A 19,732-nucleotide genomic window follows, 5' to 3' on the forward strand; every position below is an offset into this window, starting at 1 on the left:
GTCCGGTCCTGGGGCTGGCACAGCACCAGCGTCACACCGTCCCATGATGGGCCTCCTGCCTGGACCGAGTCCACAGACCCACGACACCCACTCCGAGCACACATCTGCAACCCCCCACCCTGTCATCCTGAAGGCCTTCGGATGACCTGGGCTTTTTCACTAGGTTAAGCTAGCTAACTGAGTTCAGGGGACTGCCTGGGAAAGGGGTCACTGCTAAGCTACCCCAAAGCAGCAGGGCAGGGTTTTCCCAATGTGGTCGTCCCCATACATTTATTTCTACAAGGAGCTCCTCGCATCACCATTTGAAACGGGCAGCCAGCATCCCCTGCCATAGGCAGAAGGTGCGTTCACATTGGCTACGGTGTCAAGGAGGTGATGGGGTCACAGTCGAGCTGGTGTGCGCTGTCTGCAGGAGGCCCTGTCCTGTGCCCATGCCTGCCTTCTCCATGTTAAGGAGGAAATCGGTGACCCCAAGAGCCAGGTGGAAGGCGGGGGGGGGGGGGTCCCCGGCCTCCCAGTGTAAAGCCCAGCCACAGTCTGGGAATAGATGTTAGCAGCTATGTATCACTGACAAAGGGCTCTCTCGTAGAATACGTAAAGAGTGACCACAAATCACTAAGAAGCCGCTCTAAAGGAAACTGGCCAAAAGACCTGAATTGACACTTGACACAAAAGAAATGCCAGTAAGTGGCCAACAGACGTACAAAACGGGTTCTCACGCTGGGAAGTCATAAGGCAAACCCACTGAAATCCCGCGTTGCCGCTGCACGGACACCAGACCAGTAGTGGGAACGGCCAGCGAGGGCGGGCAGGATGTGGCCGCACCACTGCCAGGGACTACAGGTTCGTGCTCCCCGTGCCTCTATCACAGCCCTACGCCCGACGGGATGGTATTTGGAAGTGGGGCATTTGAGAGGTAATTTGGGTCAGGGGAGGCCAGGGAGGTGGGGGCCCCGTGATGGGATAGATGCCCTTGCGAGAAGAGGCACCAGAGAGCCGGACCACGTGAGGACACAGCGAGAAGGCGGCCGTGCGCCAGCCAGGAGGCCAGACACACCGGCACCCCGACCTTGGACCTCCGGCCTCTGGAACTGGGAGAAATAAATGTCTGCTGTTTAAGCTGCCCTGTCTGTGCTATTTGTTACAGCAGCAGGTACAGGCTGATATGCCCACTTAGGACACGGCCGAAGCATCTAGAAAAGTGGAGGACGCACCCAAGCCTGACCACCATCCCTCCTGGGTGTGAGGAAAAGAAGGGCAGACCTGTTTACGCTAGGAGACAAGTCCACAGCAACGCCGTCTGTGACAGCCCTGGGCTGGTGACCACCCAAGTGGCCGCCCACGGAAGCACAGATGTTCAACCTCACAGCGAGATGGGCACCGGAGCCACTCACACGACCCGGACATCCCGGACAGATGTCAGGGGAGAAACTGGACATAACACAACACACACGTGGTTGATTCCGCTTATCAACCGTTCAAAAACGGTCAGAATGAAGCCACGCTGTTTAGGGATGCAAAGCAAGAAAGCAGTGGGGCGCCCGGGTGGCTCAGTCGGTTAAGCATCCGACTTCGGCACAGGTCATGATCTCACAGCTCTGAGTTCCAGCCCCACGTCGGGCTCTGTGCTGACAGCATGGAGCCTGCCTGGGATTCTCTGTCTCCCTCTCTCTTTGCCCCTCCCCAGCTTGCACTCTCCCTCTCTCAAAAATAAACATCCATTTTTTTTTAAAGTAAGCAAGTAAATCTATCAGAAAATAAGAAGGTGAATGGCGTGCAAGACAGGGCGGGGTTAGCAGTGGGGAGAGAGGGTCCCGTTGAGAAGGGGCATGTGGGGACTTCCGGGATGCTGGTTGCATGGGGCAGGGGTGGTGTTTTGGAGCTGTCCACTAAGTGACACAGAATGGTTTGTGAAGTCCCCTCTATTTGTTGTATTTCATGCAAAACATTAGAAATACAAAGACCGTGCGAGCACCAGCTGAAAACAGACATACGAAGGCAACGTGGTTCTTGTCAAGGGAACCCAGTATCGGTGATGTGTCTCCACCAAAAGGAGAGCCTAAGAAAGAAGTGAAATTTCAGGAAACAAGAGGGCAACCCAGGAGCTTTCCAGAAAGGAGGGTGAGGCTGGGCAGGCTGGGATAAGGATACCTGTGGCCAGAGCAGAATTCACCAAGCTGGACCCTCAGATGTGATGATCATCATTCCTTTTGTCACCTCCTTACCATCACCACCATCAACTGCATCACCATTATGCCAACCCCAGTGCCACCACCAAGAGCATCACCACCACGACCATCAACACGCCACCACCGTCAACAACATCACCACCAGCATTGACCCAACTGGCATCACCACCATAACTACCACAACCACTCCTGGCCACCGAATCTCAACATCTCAGGGGGTGGTTGATCCCCTGGAGACGCTCCAGTCTGGAGGATGAATGGAACAGACCATCAGCTTGGACGTATCTACATTTGGGTCCTGGCTCGGCCACTTATTAAGCGTGCTTTTCTGAGCGAGTCACTTACAACTCTGACCCTCACCTGTAAAATAGGGGGAGGGACACCACCGTGTCCCCACCTCCTGAGCATACCGTGAAGGTCACGGACATCACCTGCAAAAGCTGAGCTGACAGGTGAAGGGCTCTCAGGGGTCCGGACGTGTTCTCCAGAAGGGCCGGAGCAAACCCTGCCCAGCCCTGCAGCGAGCAGTTGTGACCGGTCCCAGCACAATCTTGGGAGATGCTGGGTGAGCTGAACACAGCCGCCCAGAGAATACAGAGGGATCCTAGGTGTAGACGAGCATCGGGCCACGAGGATGCACCAGGCAGACAGGCCCCTAGTCCAGCGCCATCATGGAGGAGGTTCCCCTCCCTCCTCCTCATCTCCCTTCTTATCAGCGTGCAGAGACACAAGAAATCTCAAAGGAGGGAAGCCACGAGCCACTCGTGAATGCTCACAAACGTTCGGCAAACCACGAGGTCACGTTCACGTTCTGGCTCAGCCCCGACCAGAGCGTTTGCTGAAGGTGACGAGGCCACATGGCAGTGCCCTCCAGGGGAAGGAGGGGGTGATTCCGGGGCCCATTCACACGTGGTTTCAAGCCCCGATGCAGCAGGAGGGTGAAGGGAGCAGAGCCGTAAGCCGTGCTCACAGCCGATTCTGGGAGGAGGAAGCTGCTATTCAATGTGGTGCCCCAGCCCACCCGTAGGGTCTGAGCCCAGACCCGGGAGTACCGTGTCATCGGCCCTCAGAGCCTGTGCCCGAGGTCCTCGGGAGACGTCTCCCAGAGTCAGTGTCAATGCTGAGCCGACGGGGGCTTCTGCGTGAGGGGCCACCACCCTGGTAAGCTGCAGAGCGCCTGGGGAGGAGGGTCCCCAGCAGGAGCGGGAACGAGACGGGTCCGGTGCGAAGAGAGAGCCGGGAAACGTGGGCGGTCAGGTTCAGTTCCCAGCCTGGACACGAAGGGCCCGTGGTGTTTACTTGTTGACAAAAGGGATCGTCACGATACCTCCCCAAAGGGTGATTACGAGGTGCTCCCCGAGAGGCAGACGGGACGCGTCGCACATCCGATTCTTCAGCAGTGTTCCGACTTTCTGGTCCAGACCTTGTTCTTATGGATAGCTTCTAGAATCTTCTAACGGGGCCAACTCCTAAACACAGCTTTATCCCACCCCCTAGAAGTGCAACCGGGGAGGGCACAGCTAGCCCTGGCCAGGCACTCACCGCCCTTCATCCGGTCGCAAGCCTGTACCCAGGAGATCTACCACTGGATTCCGGAAGTCCATTCCACCGGGAACCCCACAAGGCCTCCTCCCTGGGGGTCGGTGCATCTACCGGGGGTCCCGACGGGCTGTGGCAGCACTTTGGCATGTGCCACCCCCGAACCGTGCCGGGGCGGCTCATCCGGTACACTCCCGGTAGGGAGGCAGGAGTTAAGAACGGGGCGTCCTGCAGCTGAGGTCTGAACTGCCCAGCTCTGTGGCCTTCGGGCGACCGGAACGTGGCTGCCTCTGGAGGCTGCGGTCAGGGATGGGCAGTGGCTATTCACGCCACCTTCTCACCTGTTCTCATCAGACCGTCCGGTCCTTTATCTCAGCAACTGAGACGCCATTTGCCTGGCAGTGACTTGGCCTTGCCGGGTCCTCAAGCGGGGAGCCCCGTTTATGCATGAGCCGGGTCACTGGAAGTCGCGTGTGCATGCCTCTGCCTTCCATAAACTGACTCATCAATGGCTCCAAGTGATGATTTTGGATGGATTTTGTCCATTTGTCACTGGACGTGTGTCACTGGGGGGCATCCCTCACCGTGGTTCAATGGGCACAATTCTGCAGAGAAAGGACCACGCCGCCGTCCCGGATTTACGGGACAGGGACGCAACGCCTTGGAAAGCAGAGGGGCCGCCGAGGTCCCTGCAGGGCCGCGAGGCAGGCGCCGTCCCTCCCTCCATCCACAGTGCGGGCCGGTCATGGGGACGGTCAGTTTCAGGTGTCAGCCTGACCAGACTGCGGCACCCAGACAGCCGCAGGCACTCGGCCGGGGGCTGCTGGGAAGGCGTTCTGTAGGCACAGTTCCCGGCACCTGCAACCAGCTCTCTGAGTAAAGGAGACTTTCCTCGCCGGTGTGGGTGAGGCCCCTCCCATCGGCGAACAGCAGAACAGGCTCCATGAAGACACTTTGCCTCAAGACTGCCGCCTGAGCTCCTGCCCGCGGCTCTAGCCTGCCAGCTGCCCCGCGGATCCCACACTTGCCAGCCCCCACAACCGCCTGAGCCAATTCCTTAAAGGGCCTCTCTTAACATGTACATGTGTCTGTGTCCGCCCATAGCCACGAACCTCTGTCTATCCCACGGAGGGGTCGGTCGCCAGCGGTGGCTCCCGGCAGGGGACCGCACGGCCGAGCCCTGTGGCCTCCAGGTCACATGGCTGGGCCTTGACACTGGGAACAGAGAGGCAGTGGCATACGTTCCTTCTGAGCCAGAGGCCCCTACGGCCCTTGAGAGTGATGAGGCCACAGCCGGGCAGAAAAGACACATCAAGCCGCCGAAGTTACGGGCTCATTATGGCAGCGGACATCACCCCACCTAACGCATCTGCCGACGAGTCCCCATCCTTAAGAAGCCTGCACCCCAGAAGCACGGGGGAGGGACATGCATGTAACTCCAGGGTCTCCCTGCCGCTCTGCCAGGCAGGGTACCACAGGGCAGGGCGCTAGGAGTTCCAAAGAACAGGTCACGGCCCAGCCTGGTGATCCCCTCCCGGTGCGCTCCTGTGTGCTGAGATGACGGTGTTTTTATGTACGTCGGGGAGGATGATTCCTTACTCCTCGGGCTGGATGAGACACCACAAAGGAAAGCTTATTGGAAACTTCGACGTGGCAGAAACACACAGTCCTAAGAAATAAGAACCAAGCTTCAGAAGAGCAAGCACTTCCCACGTTGAAGATACAGCTACCGACCTCTCCACGGCACTGAGCCAAAGGTGTCTCAGCGAACCAGCCAAGGTCCTGGGGCCACCACGTCACTCTGCTGATGGCTGCCAGCAGCTCCTAACGTTTGTCGCTGGGTGACGGGAAATTAGTCGGTCGAGCTCAGGCATAAGGTGCCCTGAGCGGCCTTCGCATGTCGTGGGTTCCTTGAATCGTTCACCTATTTCGTTCAGCGCGTGTGAGCGGGATTTGCGGGCTAAATACTCACTTTACAACAAAGAGATGCGGGGCTCCCCAAAGGGACAGAACTCCCCAAACCAGACTGACTTTGTACAGAACGAGCCTGTGGGGTGGAAACTTGTGCAAAGTACTTTGTACCGTGTCTGGATTCCGTGTATATTCCAGGTCAGCTCGCTGTCCATATGTAACAATGGCAGGGCTGGGGGGTGGGGAGGGGCTACAAAAAGGGCTAATAATGAAAGAAAACAATCACTAAGTGGGACTTCATTTAAAATTTTAAAAACTTCCCATTCCTTAAAGACGCAGCTAGAAAACGAAAAGTCAAGTCCTAGGCTCTGAAAAGTACCGGCAACACGTACGTGACGGAGGGCTGACAGCAGAGAACACAAAGGAAACCAGGACCAGGAGGCAGAGCAGTGAAAACTGGACAAAGACAGGGCGCCCGGGGGCTCAGCCGGCGGAGCCTCCGACCTCGGCTCAGGTCACGATCTTGCGTTTGCGAGTTCCAGCCCCACGTCGGGCTCTGTGGTGAGTGTGGAGCCCGCCCGGGATTCTCTCTCTCCCTCTCTCTCTCTCTCTGCCCCTCTCCCGCTTGCACACTTGCTTTCTCTCTCTCTCTCTCTCTCTCTCTCTCTCTCAAAATAAATAAATAAATAAATATTTTAAAAAGTTATATAAAAACGGACAAAGACACACCCTGATACTTTAGAAGACGCTGACTGTTGTGGGCAAGCGCACGGGAGACGCTTACGCACAAGAACGCTGTGTGGCACCTGCCGTGTGGCACAGGCAGTGTGGTGCCCTCCGCACCCACAGAACAGCCGCAGTGCGGAGACAGGTCGGCGCACGCGTCGGCAAAGTGGGGCCACGGAGCCCTCACTTGGCGGAGCACCGAGAGGCAGGGCAGCGGGGAGGGCCGTCTGGATGTCTCCTATAAAGTGACACGTGCTCCTGTCTTGTGACCTGGCAAGTGCACAGCCAGAGATTTCCCTGGGGGAGGGGAACATGTGTCCAGAGAAAGGCGCGTGCAGAAACCTCCCTATGAGCCCAAACCGAGAAGCAACCCAAATGCCCGTTGCTGGGAGCACGGACAAAGAAAGTATGGCACAGAGTATGCCTCGGTGACGAGAACGGACGGACCGTGGTCCCTGCAGCGGCGTGGCTGAACGTGAGAGCGCTCGGCTGCCAGGAGCCTAGCCCAGAAGTGCCTGCCACAGGGTACCCGTCTCTGTGAGGTTCAACCGGTTATACCGGCCTCTGCTGGCAGAACCCTGATGGGGGAGGGGCTGGGGCGGCCAGAAAGCCCCCAGAAGAGAATGTGCTGGGTCGTGAAAATGTACCCCAAGTGCGGTCACAGACAGGGATACACATTTGTCAAAACGCACGGAACTACGCTTACACCCGCTGCGTTTCGCTGCACGTAAATCATACCTCCATAAAAGAAATCTGTGAAAAAGGACCCATCGTGCTAAGTCACGAGCTCAGAAAGCCCAGGGCACACGGGACGCGGCGGGAGTCGCATCAGAACCTCCCGGCCCCCAAATCCAGCTCAGATCCTGCTCTCCGTGCCACCGCCCTCCATCCCAGGTGACAGGATGCCTTCCCCCTCCGAACCATAGCCTAAGTCACAGCACAGCTACTGGGCTCATAATTCCCCATCCTCGGTGGGCACAGGGGGGCCCCCAGAGACACTCCAGCCTTAATCCCCGGCACCTGTGAGTAGTGACCTTGCGTGGAAAAGGGAGAAGGAAGCTGCAAATCAGCTTACCCTCGCCTGAACGACCCGGGGGGGCCCAATCTGACCACACACATCCTAAGGTGGGGAAGAGGCAGGAGAGGGTCAGAGAAATGCGGGGTAAGGGGCCTGGCCCACACTCCGAGGCTGGCCGGAGGGGCCACAAGCCAAGCACGCCGTGGCCTCCAGAACCTGGAGAAAACAGGGAGGTGCGTTCTCCCCTCGAGCTTCTGGAAAAGGCCGGCGGCCCTGCTGATGCTGGGACTGTGGCCCCGTGAGACCCACCCCAGACTCCTCACCTCCGGACCCACAAGATAATGAAGTTGCGGTGTCTGTGGTAATCTGTTACAGTGCAATTTGCTCCAGCTGCTAAGATCCTTACAGACAACGTGACCCGTGTTTAGTCTCGGGCTCAGCCCCGCAAGCGGTCCGGGCCAGGGGGGCTCAGGAAACGTGCACAGGGTGCCTGCACGGGGTGCCGCCGGTCCAGGGTCTGGAGCGGTCGTGCGGGAGTCAGGGACCCGCTTCCAAAGTTCTCCAGGCCCCGCGCGCAACCCCCAGGATTGGCTGGAGCCCCAGGGTGTTGAACGTCAGGCTGGGCATCGGCCTGGGCAGAGAACACGGCTTTATCAAAAGGACACCAACCTGCAGAGCCTTGCGGGAGCAAGGAGCTTCCTTCTAGGAACGTCCACCACACCCGACAGCTTCCCCGCGGTAAACACACACACACAGCCCCCGGGAAGCCGTTCCAGAGGGACCACCGGCCTGGACACGCTGCACGGCCCCCACCCGCCCTGTGGGCATCTTATCCAGGCGAAGCGGGGCAGCGCTGGCAGGTGGGCAGGGAAGGAGCAAGAGAGGGGAGGACGGCTGGATTCCCCTCCCCGTCAGGAGGGAAGTTAGACCGGGAGGATGGGGGCATTCGGCCTCCTGGAAGGGGAGTCGCGCTCGTAGGCCGTGGTCTTGCCCTTCACAGACCAGAGGGGCTGGGCGGGCCATTTGCAGGACAGGATGCGGGTGGGCCGGGGGCCGTAGGCACTGCCTGGAGGTCCGGCTGGTACCAGGGGCTCGGTGGATGCATCACCACCCCCGGGAAAGCCAGCCCCCCCCAGCGGCTGGCGGCTGCCCCTCCCAGCCGCCTTCCCCACTGGAGCATGTGGCAGCCTCACCTTCCAAGCTTAAGGTCAGGCTGCCTCCTACCTCAACACCCCTACAATACGGCGAACGTCGCGATCCCCCCCACCCGGTGTTGGAACCCGAGCAGAGACCGAACAGTGGGAAGCTTAGCGCAAACAGACGGCCCTCTGAAACCAAAGTTCTTGGAGAGCTGGGTGTCCCCGAGCGGCTGCAAAGCCAGCCACGTGTCGGGGGACCCGGCGGATCGGGAGACACCACCGCGCTTTCCAGAGCACGTGTCCTCAGAACGCCTCGTTTCCCGGCCGCGCTGGCCCCGGGGCAGGGGCTCCCTGGGGAGCACGTGGGCTGGGAAGCTGCTCGGGACGGGGGCCACCGGCCCGCACGATGGGCGCAGCCAAGCCACTGGCCGCAGAGCAAACGCGGCTGCTTCGGACGTGTGTGCGACGTGCCCGGGACTCGGCCAAGGGCCGGCAGAGCACACGCGGCCCCGGCTCCTCGCGGATGACGGCTAATGCTTCGCTCTCCCCAGCAGCCAGCAGATCTGTGCCCCACACCATTTTACACCAGCGATCACCTCTCAACGTTTTACTCAAGTCAATGTTTTGGCAATTGATTTCAACACGGTTTGCAGCAAAGGCTATATCTGGAGTTCTGAGAGACAGGGAAATGATTTTCCGTCGCGAGCCCCAACCTCTCCAGAGTGGTTTTCATCGAAACATCAAACTGTGTGGTTCTACGGGGGGGGGGGGGGGGGGGCACGGAGGGCCTTTCAGGAAAGGCGAGCTGCCCATTCATGACGTCCACACGAGAGACGGATATAACCAGGCTGCAGGACTCACTCAACCCACGAAAGCCCTTTTCCGAAGCTGAAACCAACGATCCAAGTTTTCTGGAACGTGTACTGAACAGCCCCTTAACTAAATGCTTCCGCACTGTCTTGCAACCTATTTCTGGTTTGGACAAAGCCCAGAGGAATTGAATCAACCTCTTTCGATGACACAGAGGAATCCTTGCTGTGAAACTCGGCCTTTCTCTGTAGCCAGGCACCAGCCGGTTCTCAGCGCACGCCCCGCACGCCCAATGGGTCGCCCAGGGCCCGAGGGGCGGTGAAGGGTGGTGCCCGCCTTACCTGCCTGGCTGTCCTTGGGCCGGCACTGCACCTCCTCTACGCACTCGGCAGGGAACCATCCGATGTGGCCGCGGGCGCTGCCTTCCCAGAAGCCTCCCTCGCCGATGCTCAGCACTAGAGACAAGAAGGGGAAGCCGTTAGCGGGTGGGCTCGGGGGCCCGGGACAGAGCCGTGCCAGCGCCCTCGGCCAGGTCTACACAGCCGTCCACGAGGGGACCTCGAGGGGACCGTCGAGAAGACGGTGCTGAGGGTGTGGACACCAGACTGCCCAGGTCTCCTCTCCCCTTAGGCCTGGGAGACCTAATGCAATCTGAGACCACGAGTCCCACGGCTACTTTGTCCCCTCTCTTGGTGTCCCAGTTGAGACGGGAGAAGGGAACTTTAAGTCCCTGCCATCAACGATGTCAGGTGGAAAAAGTGGGGGGACAGGTCACCTCCACGGACAGAAGGAACGACGAGGTCACGTCTGCCCCTTCCGAGCTGGGGGAGGGGGAGTCCAAAGGTCTGGGTCTGCCTGATCTTTTTTTTTTTTTTTAATCTTTTATTTATTTTTGAGACAGAGACAGAGAGAGACAGAGACAGAGCATGAGTGGGGAAGGGGCAGAGAGAGAGGGAGACACAGAATCTGAAACAGGCTCCAGGCTCTGAGGCATCAGCACAGAGCCCGATGCAGGCTCGAACTCACAAACTGTGAGATCACGACCTGAGCCGAAGTCGGACACTTATCTGACCGAGCCACCCAGGCGCCCCTGCCTGATCTTTTAAACCAGTTTTGGGAGGTCAGTGTGCAGCAGGAGCTGGCAGAGCAGCGGGGGGCTGTCCCCTGACCCCGTGTTCCGTGCGGCCTCGAGGCAAGGAGCACTGGAGGTGGAGGGCGCCAGCCGGAGCCCCGTGCCTCCGGCGAGCCAGCCGGTCAGGGAAGGGCCTGTTGATCACGCGGGTGCAGGCAGGGAGTGGGGCTCACCGATCCCCTTAGAGAGAAGGGGTGGTGGGCCTGCTCATGGGGGCCACTCTGCACAGTGAAATGCGGACACGAGCAGCTTCAAGCGTTTTGTCCCATGCTGACGCCGGCCCCTCACGCCCCAGGCAGCCAGCTGGCCGGGACCCACACCCCAGAGGGGCCCCGCGGATGGAGCACTGCCTGGCGGCAGCAGGAGGCCCAGCGCCTGCCCCTGTGCTGGGCAGCCTGAAGCCACACGCCTAGGTCACACCTTGTCTGCGTGGCACGCACAGAAGCTTCTCACCCCCGGGCCTGGGCTTCCCGATCTGTCAGAGAGGGACAACGCCCCCAGAGCTCCGCATGCGACACAGAGGAGGCTCGTGACCCCGTGCTCCCCGCCCATCCGTCTCCAGACTCCCCACCACAGAGTCAGGGAAGACATGCCACAGTTTCACGGACACCACGTCGTGCTTCCGAGTGTGTTCCTTTTATCCCGAGACCCACGGGAAGGGGCAGAGGCTGACGGAGAAACGGCAGGGTGCGTGGATGGGGGAGGCGGGGGGGCGAGCACTGGCAGGTGGTCCTCTTGGCAGGGGGCAGGTGGAGGGTGCAGGCGGGACGCTGGGTCCCATCTGGAGCGTCTGCTGGGTTTCAGGCCTTGCGCACGGCCGGCCCTCTGCCCTCAAGGAGCTGCGAGCTAGTCCTGCAACCGTGTCGGCCGGACCATTGGCCACACATCTGGGCTTGCGCCCCGGGGACTGGGTCCGCCCACCATGTCAGGGTGCACCTGTCCCCAGGTAGGAGAGGGTGTTCCTTGTAAGCAAGGAGGGAGCTGGGCTGGGCTCACCCATAAACTGCTGATTCAAGTCACTGAAAAGTAGACACTTTGCACCCTGAGAACGGAGTATCCGCTCGCCCTCTATAAGCCCACGCGCTCCCGAGGCCACAGCTGAAGCATGGCGGTTGGAGAAGGTTCTGGTCTAGCTGTCCGCTTCCTGGCTGCTATTCCGGGCGGGCCTCTCCCCTCCAGAGACACACGGCCCTGCCTTGTACTTTGGAAAACAACACTGTCGGTTCTAGATGAGCCGGGCCGTTACCGGGCTTGGGAGGGACTGTCACTGAGTGAGTCCCCACCCCCGTCTGCCATGCACCTGCCTGGGTCATCGAGGAAGGAGCTACCTGAGTGTCCGGGAGCGAGCCCCTGGGCTGGGACAGCCTGAGCGACAGGGCCCCCCATTCTGCATCAAGCCCCCTGATTAGAACGTCGCTGTAGGCCATCTGAATTTCAAGCCATCCTGGGCTTTCCTTCACATAGTATCCCAAGGGGCACCACAGCAGGCACACCCCTGTTCCCGGGCACCCACACTTAGGGAGAGGTATGCAAAAGATGCTTTCCCAGGTGCACGGGCTCCGTGGTCCACCGGGAATAGTAAGATCCACCCTCCACGGCTGGGGGTCAGGGAGCCGGGGGCGTATCCACAGGACCCCAGGGCCTTCCCGCCTACTGCCGGGACCCCACCAGCCGCCAGCCGGGCAGCCAGGATGCAGGGGCTGCTCACAAGACCAGGCCACACAGTGTGGCCGGAGGGAAGGGGGCCCAGGCCCAGCATAACGGGCTCCAGGGCAACTGTCAGTGGCCTGCATGGCCCGCCCAGCTGCCTTCAGAACAGAAGTCCTTTGCATCCGCCCTTTGAGGCGCGAGTCTGGGAACTGATCTCTGTTCTCCACGGGAGATGGGCCCGGCTCCCCACACACCCTGCTCTCCTGCAGCGAGGGCTGGGTCCCAGTCTGGGGCGAGGCCCCTGGAAACATGCAGAGAGGGACGGATCCCCTCACACCAGTGCCCGCAGGGCTCCTGCCCAGCGGGGGACCCCTCGGCGGCTTGGGCCCACCCCTCTGCCCCGAGCCACCTTCCCGCTGCCCCTGGGCTGTGAGGCTCCTCCTCTTCCCCGGCCTCCCCTCATCCGGCTGCAGACTTGGGGTCTCCTCGGATTCCGTCTCTCACTGCCGCCCCCACGGCCCCCACTCCCCTGACCCGAGCCCTGTGCCCTGTCTGCCCTTCTGTTTCCCGTCCGCGTACAAGGAGACACGGTCAATCTGCCTCTCGTCTCTCCAAGACCGGGTCGAGAGCACGAACACGGGTACAGGCGAGCAGAGCTGGAGGTCGGAGCGGACACAGCGGGGAGGGGTGGGACCGGCGTGGCTCCGAGTCCAGACCAAGTAGATCTGGGTCCCGGGCCCCTGGTGACCAGCTGGGGGAAGACTGGGAGGTCTTTACCGGAGTTACAGCGGCTACGAGGTTCACGTGCAGAAACGCACGTGACGTGCCCAGTGCTGTGCGGAGTAAACAGTAGGCGCTCAGGGATGGGGGTCTCCACCTCCACCTACTCTGTTATCGTCTCTGACGCGTGGAGACAGACGCAAAGCTCCCAGATACGAAGCGACCTGCCGGTGGTCACCTGCCGGCCCGGGCTGAAGCCCCGCGTGCGTCTGGGGTGCAGAGCGCCATGGAAACACATGGAATCAAAGGAAGGCTGGGGCTTGGGCCGAGGGCTTAGCCGACCTCAGAGTTGGGCCGGCCAGGGAGTCCCGGATGGTGTGTCGGGGGCCACGGGGTAGGTAGGGTGGGGTGCACACAGACGCAGTAAGAGCAGGCCATAAGGGGCGGTGCTCTGTCTTCACACCGGCTGCCAGCCCCCCCGGATTCGCGCATCACCCGACGGTATTCAGGCGAGGGCTCCTGGACGGGGCAAGTCCCGGGGGCCTGGCCTGCCCAGCTTTCTCAGAAGAGGGCCTGTTCCCAGAGGTGCCCCCACCAGGCCGGGAGAAAGGGGAGGGGCGCGCCCCTGGGGCACCTCCAGGACACCCCCCCGCAGCCGCGGCGCAGGGGATCCGCGAGGGAGCGGCACGGCCGAGGCGGCAGTGTGGACCCCCAGGCACTCAGCAAAATCACTTCTGTCGCCTTCTGTCCGGGGCCCCGTGTGATCGCCACGGCGGAGCCACCAGCCAGCCAGTCTGCAGAAGCCGCGTCCTTGTCACGGGGACAGCGTGAATCCGCTCGCTCCTAGGGGACAAAGTCGACCCCGCGACGCGTTCTGGGGCTAAGATTCAAAGTTGCGGGTTGTGTGAACCTCTACGTTTGTGACTGGAATGTTTATAATCTGAGAGCTGACAAGAATCCCGCCCCAGACAGGGACGGTGCAGGGACTTCCGCCTACAGGTGTGATGGACAAGGCCCCGCTGGCCACCAGGGAAGGCGGCCGCAAACCCCGGGTTCGGAGGGGAAGGTGCCCGAATGGGCGGGGAGGCACACGGGCCCGGCCTGCGGGAGGGAAGCTGGACCAGAGAGCCCCGCTCCACGGCCCGGGGCCTGCGAGTCCCAAGGGAAGGAGCCCGAGAGGGGCCGGCAGACCGGACCGCCCCATCCCTGAGCCGTGTGCAGGGCGTCGAGCAGCTCAGCGGGGCGCCAGATCTGAGCCGGCCTGTCACCCAGGCCACCCAGCCAAACAGGGGAAAACTCAGCGAAGTCAGAATCCCCACGACTAAGCCGCCTGATGTCCACAACGCAACAGAGGGTCACCAGACACATCAAGACCTGCTAGGACAAAGCCCGTCCTCACAAGGAGAGGAAACCAAGCAAGGCCAGCCTGAGATGGCCCGGACGGGGGACTCACAGACTGGGACTTCCGAGTGCCGACTGGACCACTCCAGGGTCCTAAAACAGTACACGCTCTCGGGGAGCGAGAAACCCCAACAGGGCAAGGGGAGGTCTCGCGTGAAAGGAAACGACAGAAACGATACACGCAGAAACTCTGGAGTTTAAACGCGCAATTTCCGACATTAGAAAAAATTCACAAGATGGCCTTAACAGCGAAGGGGACATTTCAGAGAAAAGAGTTTTGGGAAAAGATCAACAGACGTGATCTAAGGTGAGGAAAAGTGCCAGAAAGAAAATGCACCGAGCTCCGGGGACTTGTACGGGCTACCGGGTGGCCAAGTTTACGTGCCGCTGGACGACCAGGCGGGGCCATGAGAGAAGAGGCCTCCACCTGTCACCAGACACTTGCAAAAGCCAGCTGGGGTCAGCCGGATTAGCACAGGGCACAGAAGAGGGCGCTGGGTTGTGACCTGGGGGGGGCCGGCAGGACTTGGCCCCGGCCGGCCGACCTCTAAGGGGCACACTGTCTGTCACCTGCCACGCATCTTCTGAAGACCTGTCCTCAGATGACAGGGCTAGGCTACAGCTCCCGCCAACCTCCTGCTCATGCCCTCATTACACCCGTCTTCCTGAAAGACTTTCCATACCTCCTCTCCCTGTTCGGAAACCGTCGCTGGCTCCCTAGGACCCCGGCCACAAAGTCTAACCCCTTGGCCCGGCATTCATGGAGCCCTTCAATTCTCTTCGACCACATTTCCCAGGATTCTGCTCGGGGAATACTTCCTTCCAACCTGGCGGGCTTCCTTCCCAGGAACACCATCGGCCCCAGGCTGTGGCTCCTGCTGGACCGTCTACCTAGACACCCCAAATCCCAACAAGACACGTCCAAATATGACCTGTGACGGTTCCTCCTCCCATGCTGCTTTTTAAAATTTTGTTTAATGTTTATTTTTGAAAGAGAAACAGATCATGAGTAGGGAAGGGGCAGAGAGAGAAGGAGACACAGAATCCGAAGCAGGCTCCAGGCTCCTAGCCGTCAGCACAGAGCCCGAGGTGGGGCTCGAACTCACGGACCGTGAGATCACGACCTGAGCCGAAGTCAGATGCTCAACCGACTGAGCCCCCCCAGGTGCCCCCCTCCACGCCGCTTCTTCCTGGGGCCCTCAGGGGTTTTCCAGGTAGAAAGGACCTCTGCCCCCGTCCCTGTACTTTCTGCAATGGAATCTCATTCTAGACGTGTGTGTGCTGCTCCCTAACAGGCATCAGGGATGCCACAGCTATGTCCCCCCAGAGTGACTGGCGAGCGTCACTCTGTTCCCCGTTCTGCCTTCCCGGGGCTCTGTATGTGCCCCCAGGCACCTACACCCCAACGTTGGGTCCACTGAGGCCAACGGGGCCCCGGCCCGACCCAGCCCCAGCAGCAGGGTGGACACTGACCTTTAACCCTGTCGCCGCGATGAAGGGGGATCTCGCCGTCGACCTGGGGGTGGTATGGCTTGACGACGACGAAGAGCCTCCCCGGCACCGCACTGTAGAGCTTCCGCTTGGGCTCTGGGTACTCGAAGGCAGACAGCGTGTCCCTGTTGGCTCCAGGCGGGAAAGCCGGCCTGAGAGGGAGGGGACAGAGGGAGAGGGTCACGGCCTGAGACAGCGCACGTCGCACTCCAGGCCCGCAGCCCATCCATTCGTCACAAACACCGTGCCACTCAAGCGGTCACATAGGAGCCCCCGGTTCTAGATGAGGCGAAGACGTGAAAAGGCCCGGGGGCAGCATTCTTGGTTAAGAGACCGGTAATTCCAGCATTTCCGCTTCTGGGAATAAACCCCAAAGAACCGAAAGCAGGGTCCCAGACACACGTTTGCACGCCCTGTCCACAGCGCCACTGCTCATGACGCTGAAAGATGGAAACGACCCGAGCGCCCAGCAAGTACAAACAGATGAACAGTGCGGCCCATCCACACAGCAGACTAATGCCCAGCCTCAGAAAGGAAGGACGTTCTGATGTCTGCTACAACATGGGTGGACCTTGCAGACGTCGCGCTCAGTGAAAGAAGCCAGTCAGAAAAGGCAGGCGATCCCGACGGGATTCCATTGAAAGCAGGTACCTGGAACAGCCAAGTCCCTAAGTAGGATGGTGGGCTGGGGGTCAGTGTCTCATGGGGACAGCGTGGACGGTGGGCGCTGTGGCCAGGGGAGGGGCTGGGGGTCCGTGTTCACGGGGACGGAGCCTCCACCTGGGAAGATGGACAGTTCTGGAGCCGGAGCGTGGGGACGGCCGTGTAACAGCGGGAACGCGCTTAGAGCCGCGGAACTGTGCGAACACAGGTGAGATTGCAAACTCTATGTTATGTGCACTTTAACACAATTTTTTAGAAAAATAAAAGCAAAGGGCTGCAGCGAGGCAGAAATCGGGGCAGACCCCGGTTCTCCGGCACGTTATCAGGTTCGCCGTGCGGGCACCAGCCACTCCAGGTGCGGAAACACCAGCACCTTCCGCGAGAGCTCTCGGGATGACACTCGTGGCTGCTCCCGGAAGCCCTGCTCACAAGGTGTCTCACAAGAGGGGGGCCCCTCCTGTCGCGCTTTACGTTATTTCACAAAGAGCGTACGTTTCCAGGTCGACGTCCAGGCCGGATAGTGAGAAACACCCCGGCCGCCCCAACAGGGGGGCTATGCGTGCGCGGGAGGCACGTTCACAGAGAAACACGCTGAGGGGCTTCTGTCACGACGTCCCCGCACCCCCGTGACGGGTGGCTGAAGCCGGCCACTTCTGGGCAGCGGAAAGAGAGCACGGCCACCCTCGTTCTTATGGGGGACAACACGAGGTGTCCTTGAGCCGTCTTCCCGGGACGGGGTCTTTGGGAAGAGCATACACACAAGGTCGAAGCTGGGCAGGGATTTCTAACTGGGGAGCCACACCTGGGTCTCAGGAGGGGCCGACGCGTGTCACAAATTCACGTCCCCAGCGGTGGGGCCCCAGTCAACTATGGATACCGTGGCCCCTGAGCCCGCGGACGGGGCCTCGAGCTTTCTACGAGGAGGACGTTCGCACGGGCAGGGGTGGGGGGCTGCTGTGAAACAGGCTTGCAAGGAGAATTTCAGAAGCTGACAGGACCGCTCACGCTGGGGGGTTAATGTGAACCCTCCACGTTTCTTTGGGCGGTCCTTACCCACACCCACACCCCTGATAAACGGCACACGCTTTGCTTCGTGCTCGTAGAAGTTCACCGAGCAGGGCAGCACTACGTCCTGGGCCCGCGACTCATTCACCGTCGTGACTGAGCGTGGGCTGGGGGGGCCGTGTGTCCCCAGGGATGCGATTTCTCCCACGGAGCCTTCGTTGACCAAGCTCAAGCCACAGATGGAGGTCACCGAACCCCGGGGGCGCAGGTGCCCCTGTGAACTTGGGTACCACCAGGTGCCCCTGCCCAGTGGGCGCACATCACCTCCTCAGTTACCCTCTCACTGTCTGGCCAGCTACAGATCAATGTGTCTGCACAAGAAAATGCACCTTGGGGTTCCTCTCAAAGACCCAGACGTTCCTTCTGACGGATGTCATTTATCCCCAGGCATGCCAGGAGCCCTGAGAGGAGTGACTTCTGCAAAAGACATGTCGTGGGCACCCCTCCCCCCCACACACACACATTTTGGTCCAAGGTAACAGCTTGGCAAGGCAGGACTCACGGAGGGGAGGGACAACCTGGGTCACCTGGCAGTCATGCGAAAGAATTCGGGAAAGCCAGAGTAGCTGGGCCATGTTCCCACCTGAGAGGACCCCGCCAGCCTTCTGTGGCACCTGCATGAGCTCAGGGTATGATTCACTAGTTCAGTCCGGCTCATCTCAGCCAGACTCAGGGCGGCTTGGCCCAAGAGACCAAGGGCTCAGAGGAGAGTAGGGGCATGAGGGGGTCTCCTCTCTGGCTTCTGGGTGCAGAAGGTGAGTCCTGGAAAACAAGGGACCCGATTCCGCTTCAATAGGGAATGTGGCCCCTGGGGCCACTCACCTGCACCAGACGAGTTCAGAAGAGGCTTGGGGTAGGTAGAGAGGGGTGGGCTTGGGGAGAGGACCACACACCAGGGCCCCCAGACCTCTGTAAACCGTGGCTGAAGTGTCCTCGACGCACCTGCCCTGTGCGCACTGAGGGGTGGCAGGGGTGGGACCCAGGGCTGGGGCGGCAGGAGGGTAATGTAGGAGAGGCCGCTCCAGACCCCGTCACCGCACGTTGAGCGCAGCCATGGTCTGCTCTCGGCCCCGGCCGCCCTGAGGAGGGCGCCCCAGGCAGCGCTCCTTGTCGAGCTCCTTGTCGACGCGCTCCAGCTGTTCCGGATTCTTCCGAGGACGCAGGCCCCCACCCTCGGCCCCCTCCCTCCCCAGATCGGTTCCTGCCTGGGCGGCATTTGAAGGCCTGCTGGGACCCGGTGAGAGACGCCACATCTCCTGCGGGGTCCGGGAGAACCCAGGTGGGGAATCCGTTCCCCGTGAGCCCCACGTCCGGTCAAGCGTGCCTGGTCTTTCACATCCCTCTGGGCTACGCGCTCCCAGGCCCCCCCGGGGTCCATTTACTACGTTACTACGCGGTGCCTGGCCTCCCTGAACGGCAGCTCCCAGCGTCCGCGTCTTTGGCACCAGCCGGGGTGGGTGCGAGAGGGGCCTCCGGCAGGGTCTCTGACGGGGCCCCCTCCCCGACCTAGAGAGGCCTCTGGGCTCCCCTCCCCCAGCACCGTGTCCTCTGGGTGGGTCTGCGCTGTCTTGCTGTGCAGCAGGAGGGCGGCTGTCCCTAGGGCCCCCTCCGGAAAGGGGGAGGTGCCACTGGGTCCCCGCCTGGAACACTTCATCGTCGTCACAGTGGGTTCGGCATCCACGCCGGACTCCTGACCCGGGGTTCCCTGCGTGACCAGCTCCTTCCCAGCTGCCCCCCCTCACCTCCTGCTCTTCCCGACTCTCTCCGGATTTCAGCCGCACCCGCGTCCCTTGTGCTCCTGGACCGCTTCGTCCAAACTGGGCTCCGGCCCGTGGCTCGTGGCCACGGCTGCCCGTGGACCGGACGGTGCCCCTCCAGGTCAGATCGTTCACTTATCCACGTGCTGCTTTAGTCCCCGGTTCCGAGGGCAGGGACCACCTCTGGCTGGTTCCCTGCCGTGAGCCCCGTGCCCGGCACGCAGTAGGCCCTCAGCTGAGGGTCTGGCTGCGAGAGGGGACCGGTAGCCACCACCTGCACGCTTCCTGCCTCGGGTCTCGGCCCGCGGGGTCACCCCGGGGCACGCCCCCCGCACCTGCCGCCCGGACCGTGGCGCACTGCGTTTGCGCCCGGCTGGAGGCGCCCGCGCCTCGAACCCCCCGCGCCGCGCTATGGCCGCGAGCTGGCATCGTGGAAAAGGCGCCCCGCTGCACTCGCGCCCGGACCGGGCGTCCGCACAGGCCTCCTCAACGCCCCTTGCAACTAAAACGCCTGCTGGCCA

General features: G+C 61.1%; 1 protein-coding gene across 1 annotated transcript in view; it reads right to left on the reverse strand.

Moving 5' to 3' along the window:
- Positions 1–19,732, reverse strand: part of SHANK2 (SH3 and multiple ankyrin repeat domains 2) — a 490,038-nt gene that overhangs the window by 246,577 nt on the left and 223,729 nt on the right. Inside the window, 2 exon segments of the mRNA XM_042904258.1 lie at positions 9,674–9,787; positions 15,709–15,878. Coding sequence (XP_042760192.1) covers positions 9,674–9,787; positions 15,709–15,878 — 284 coding nt within the window.

The sequence above is a fragment of the Panthera leo genome, chromosome D1, assembly GCF_018350215.1.
Source record: "Panthera leo isolate Ple1 chromosome D1, P.leo_Ple1_pat1.1, whole genome shotgun sequence".
NCBI classification, from domain to species: Eukaryota; Metazoa; Chordata; class Mammalia; order Carnivora; family Felidae; genus Panthera; species Panthera leo.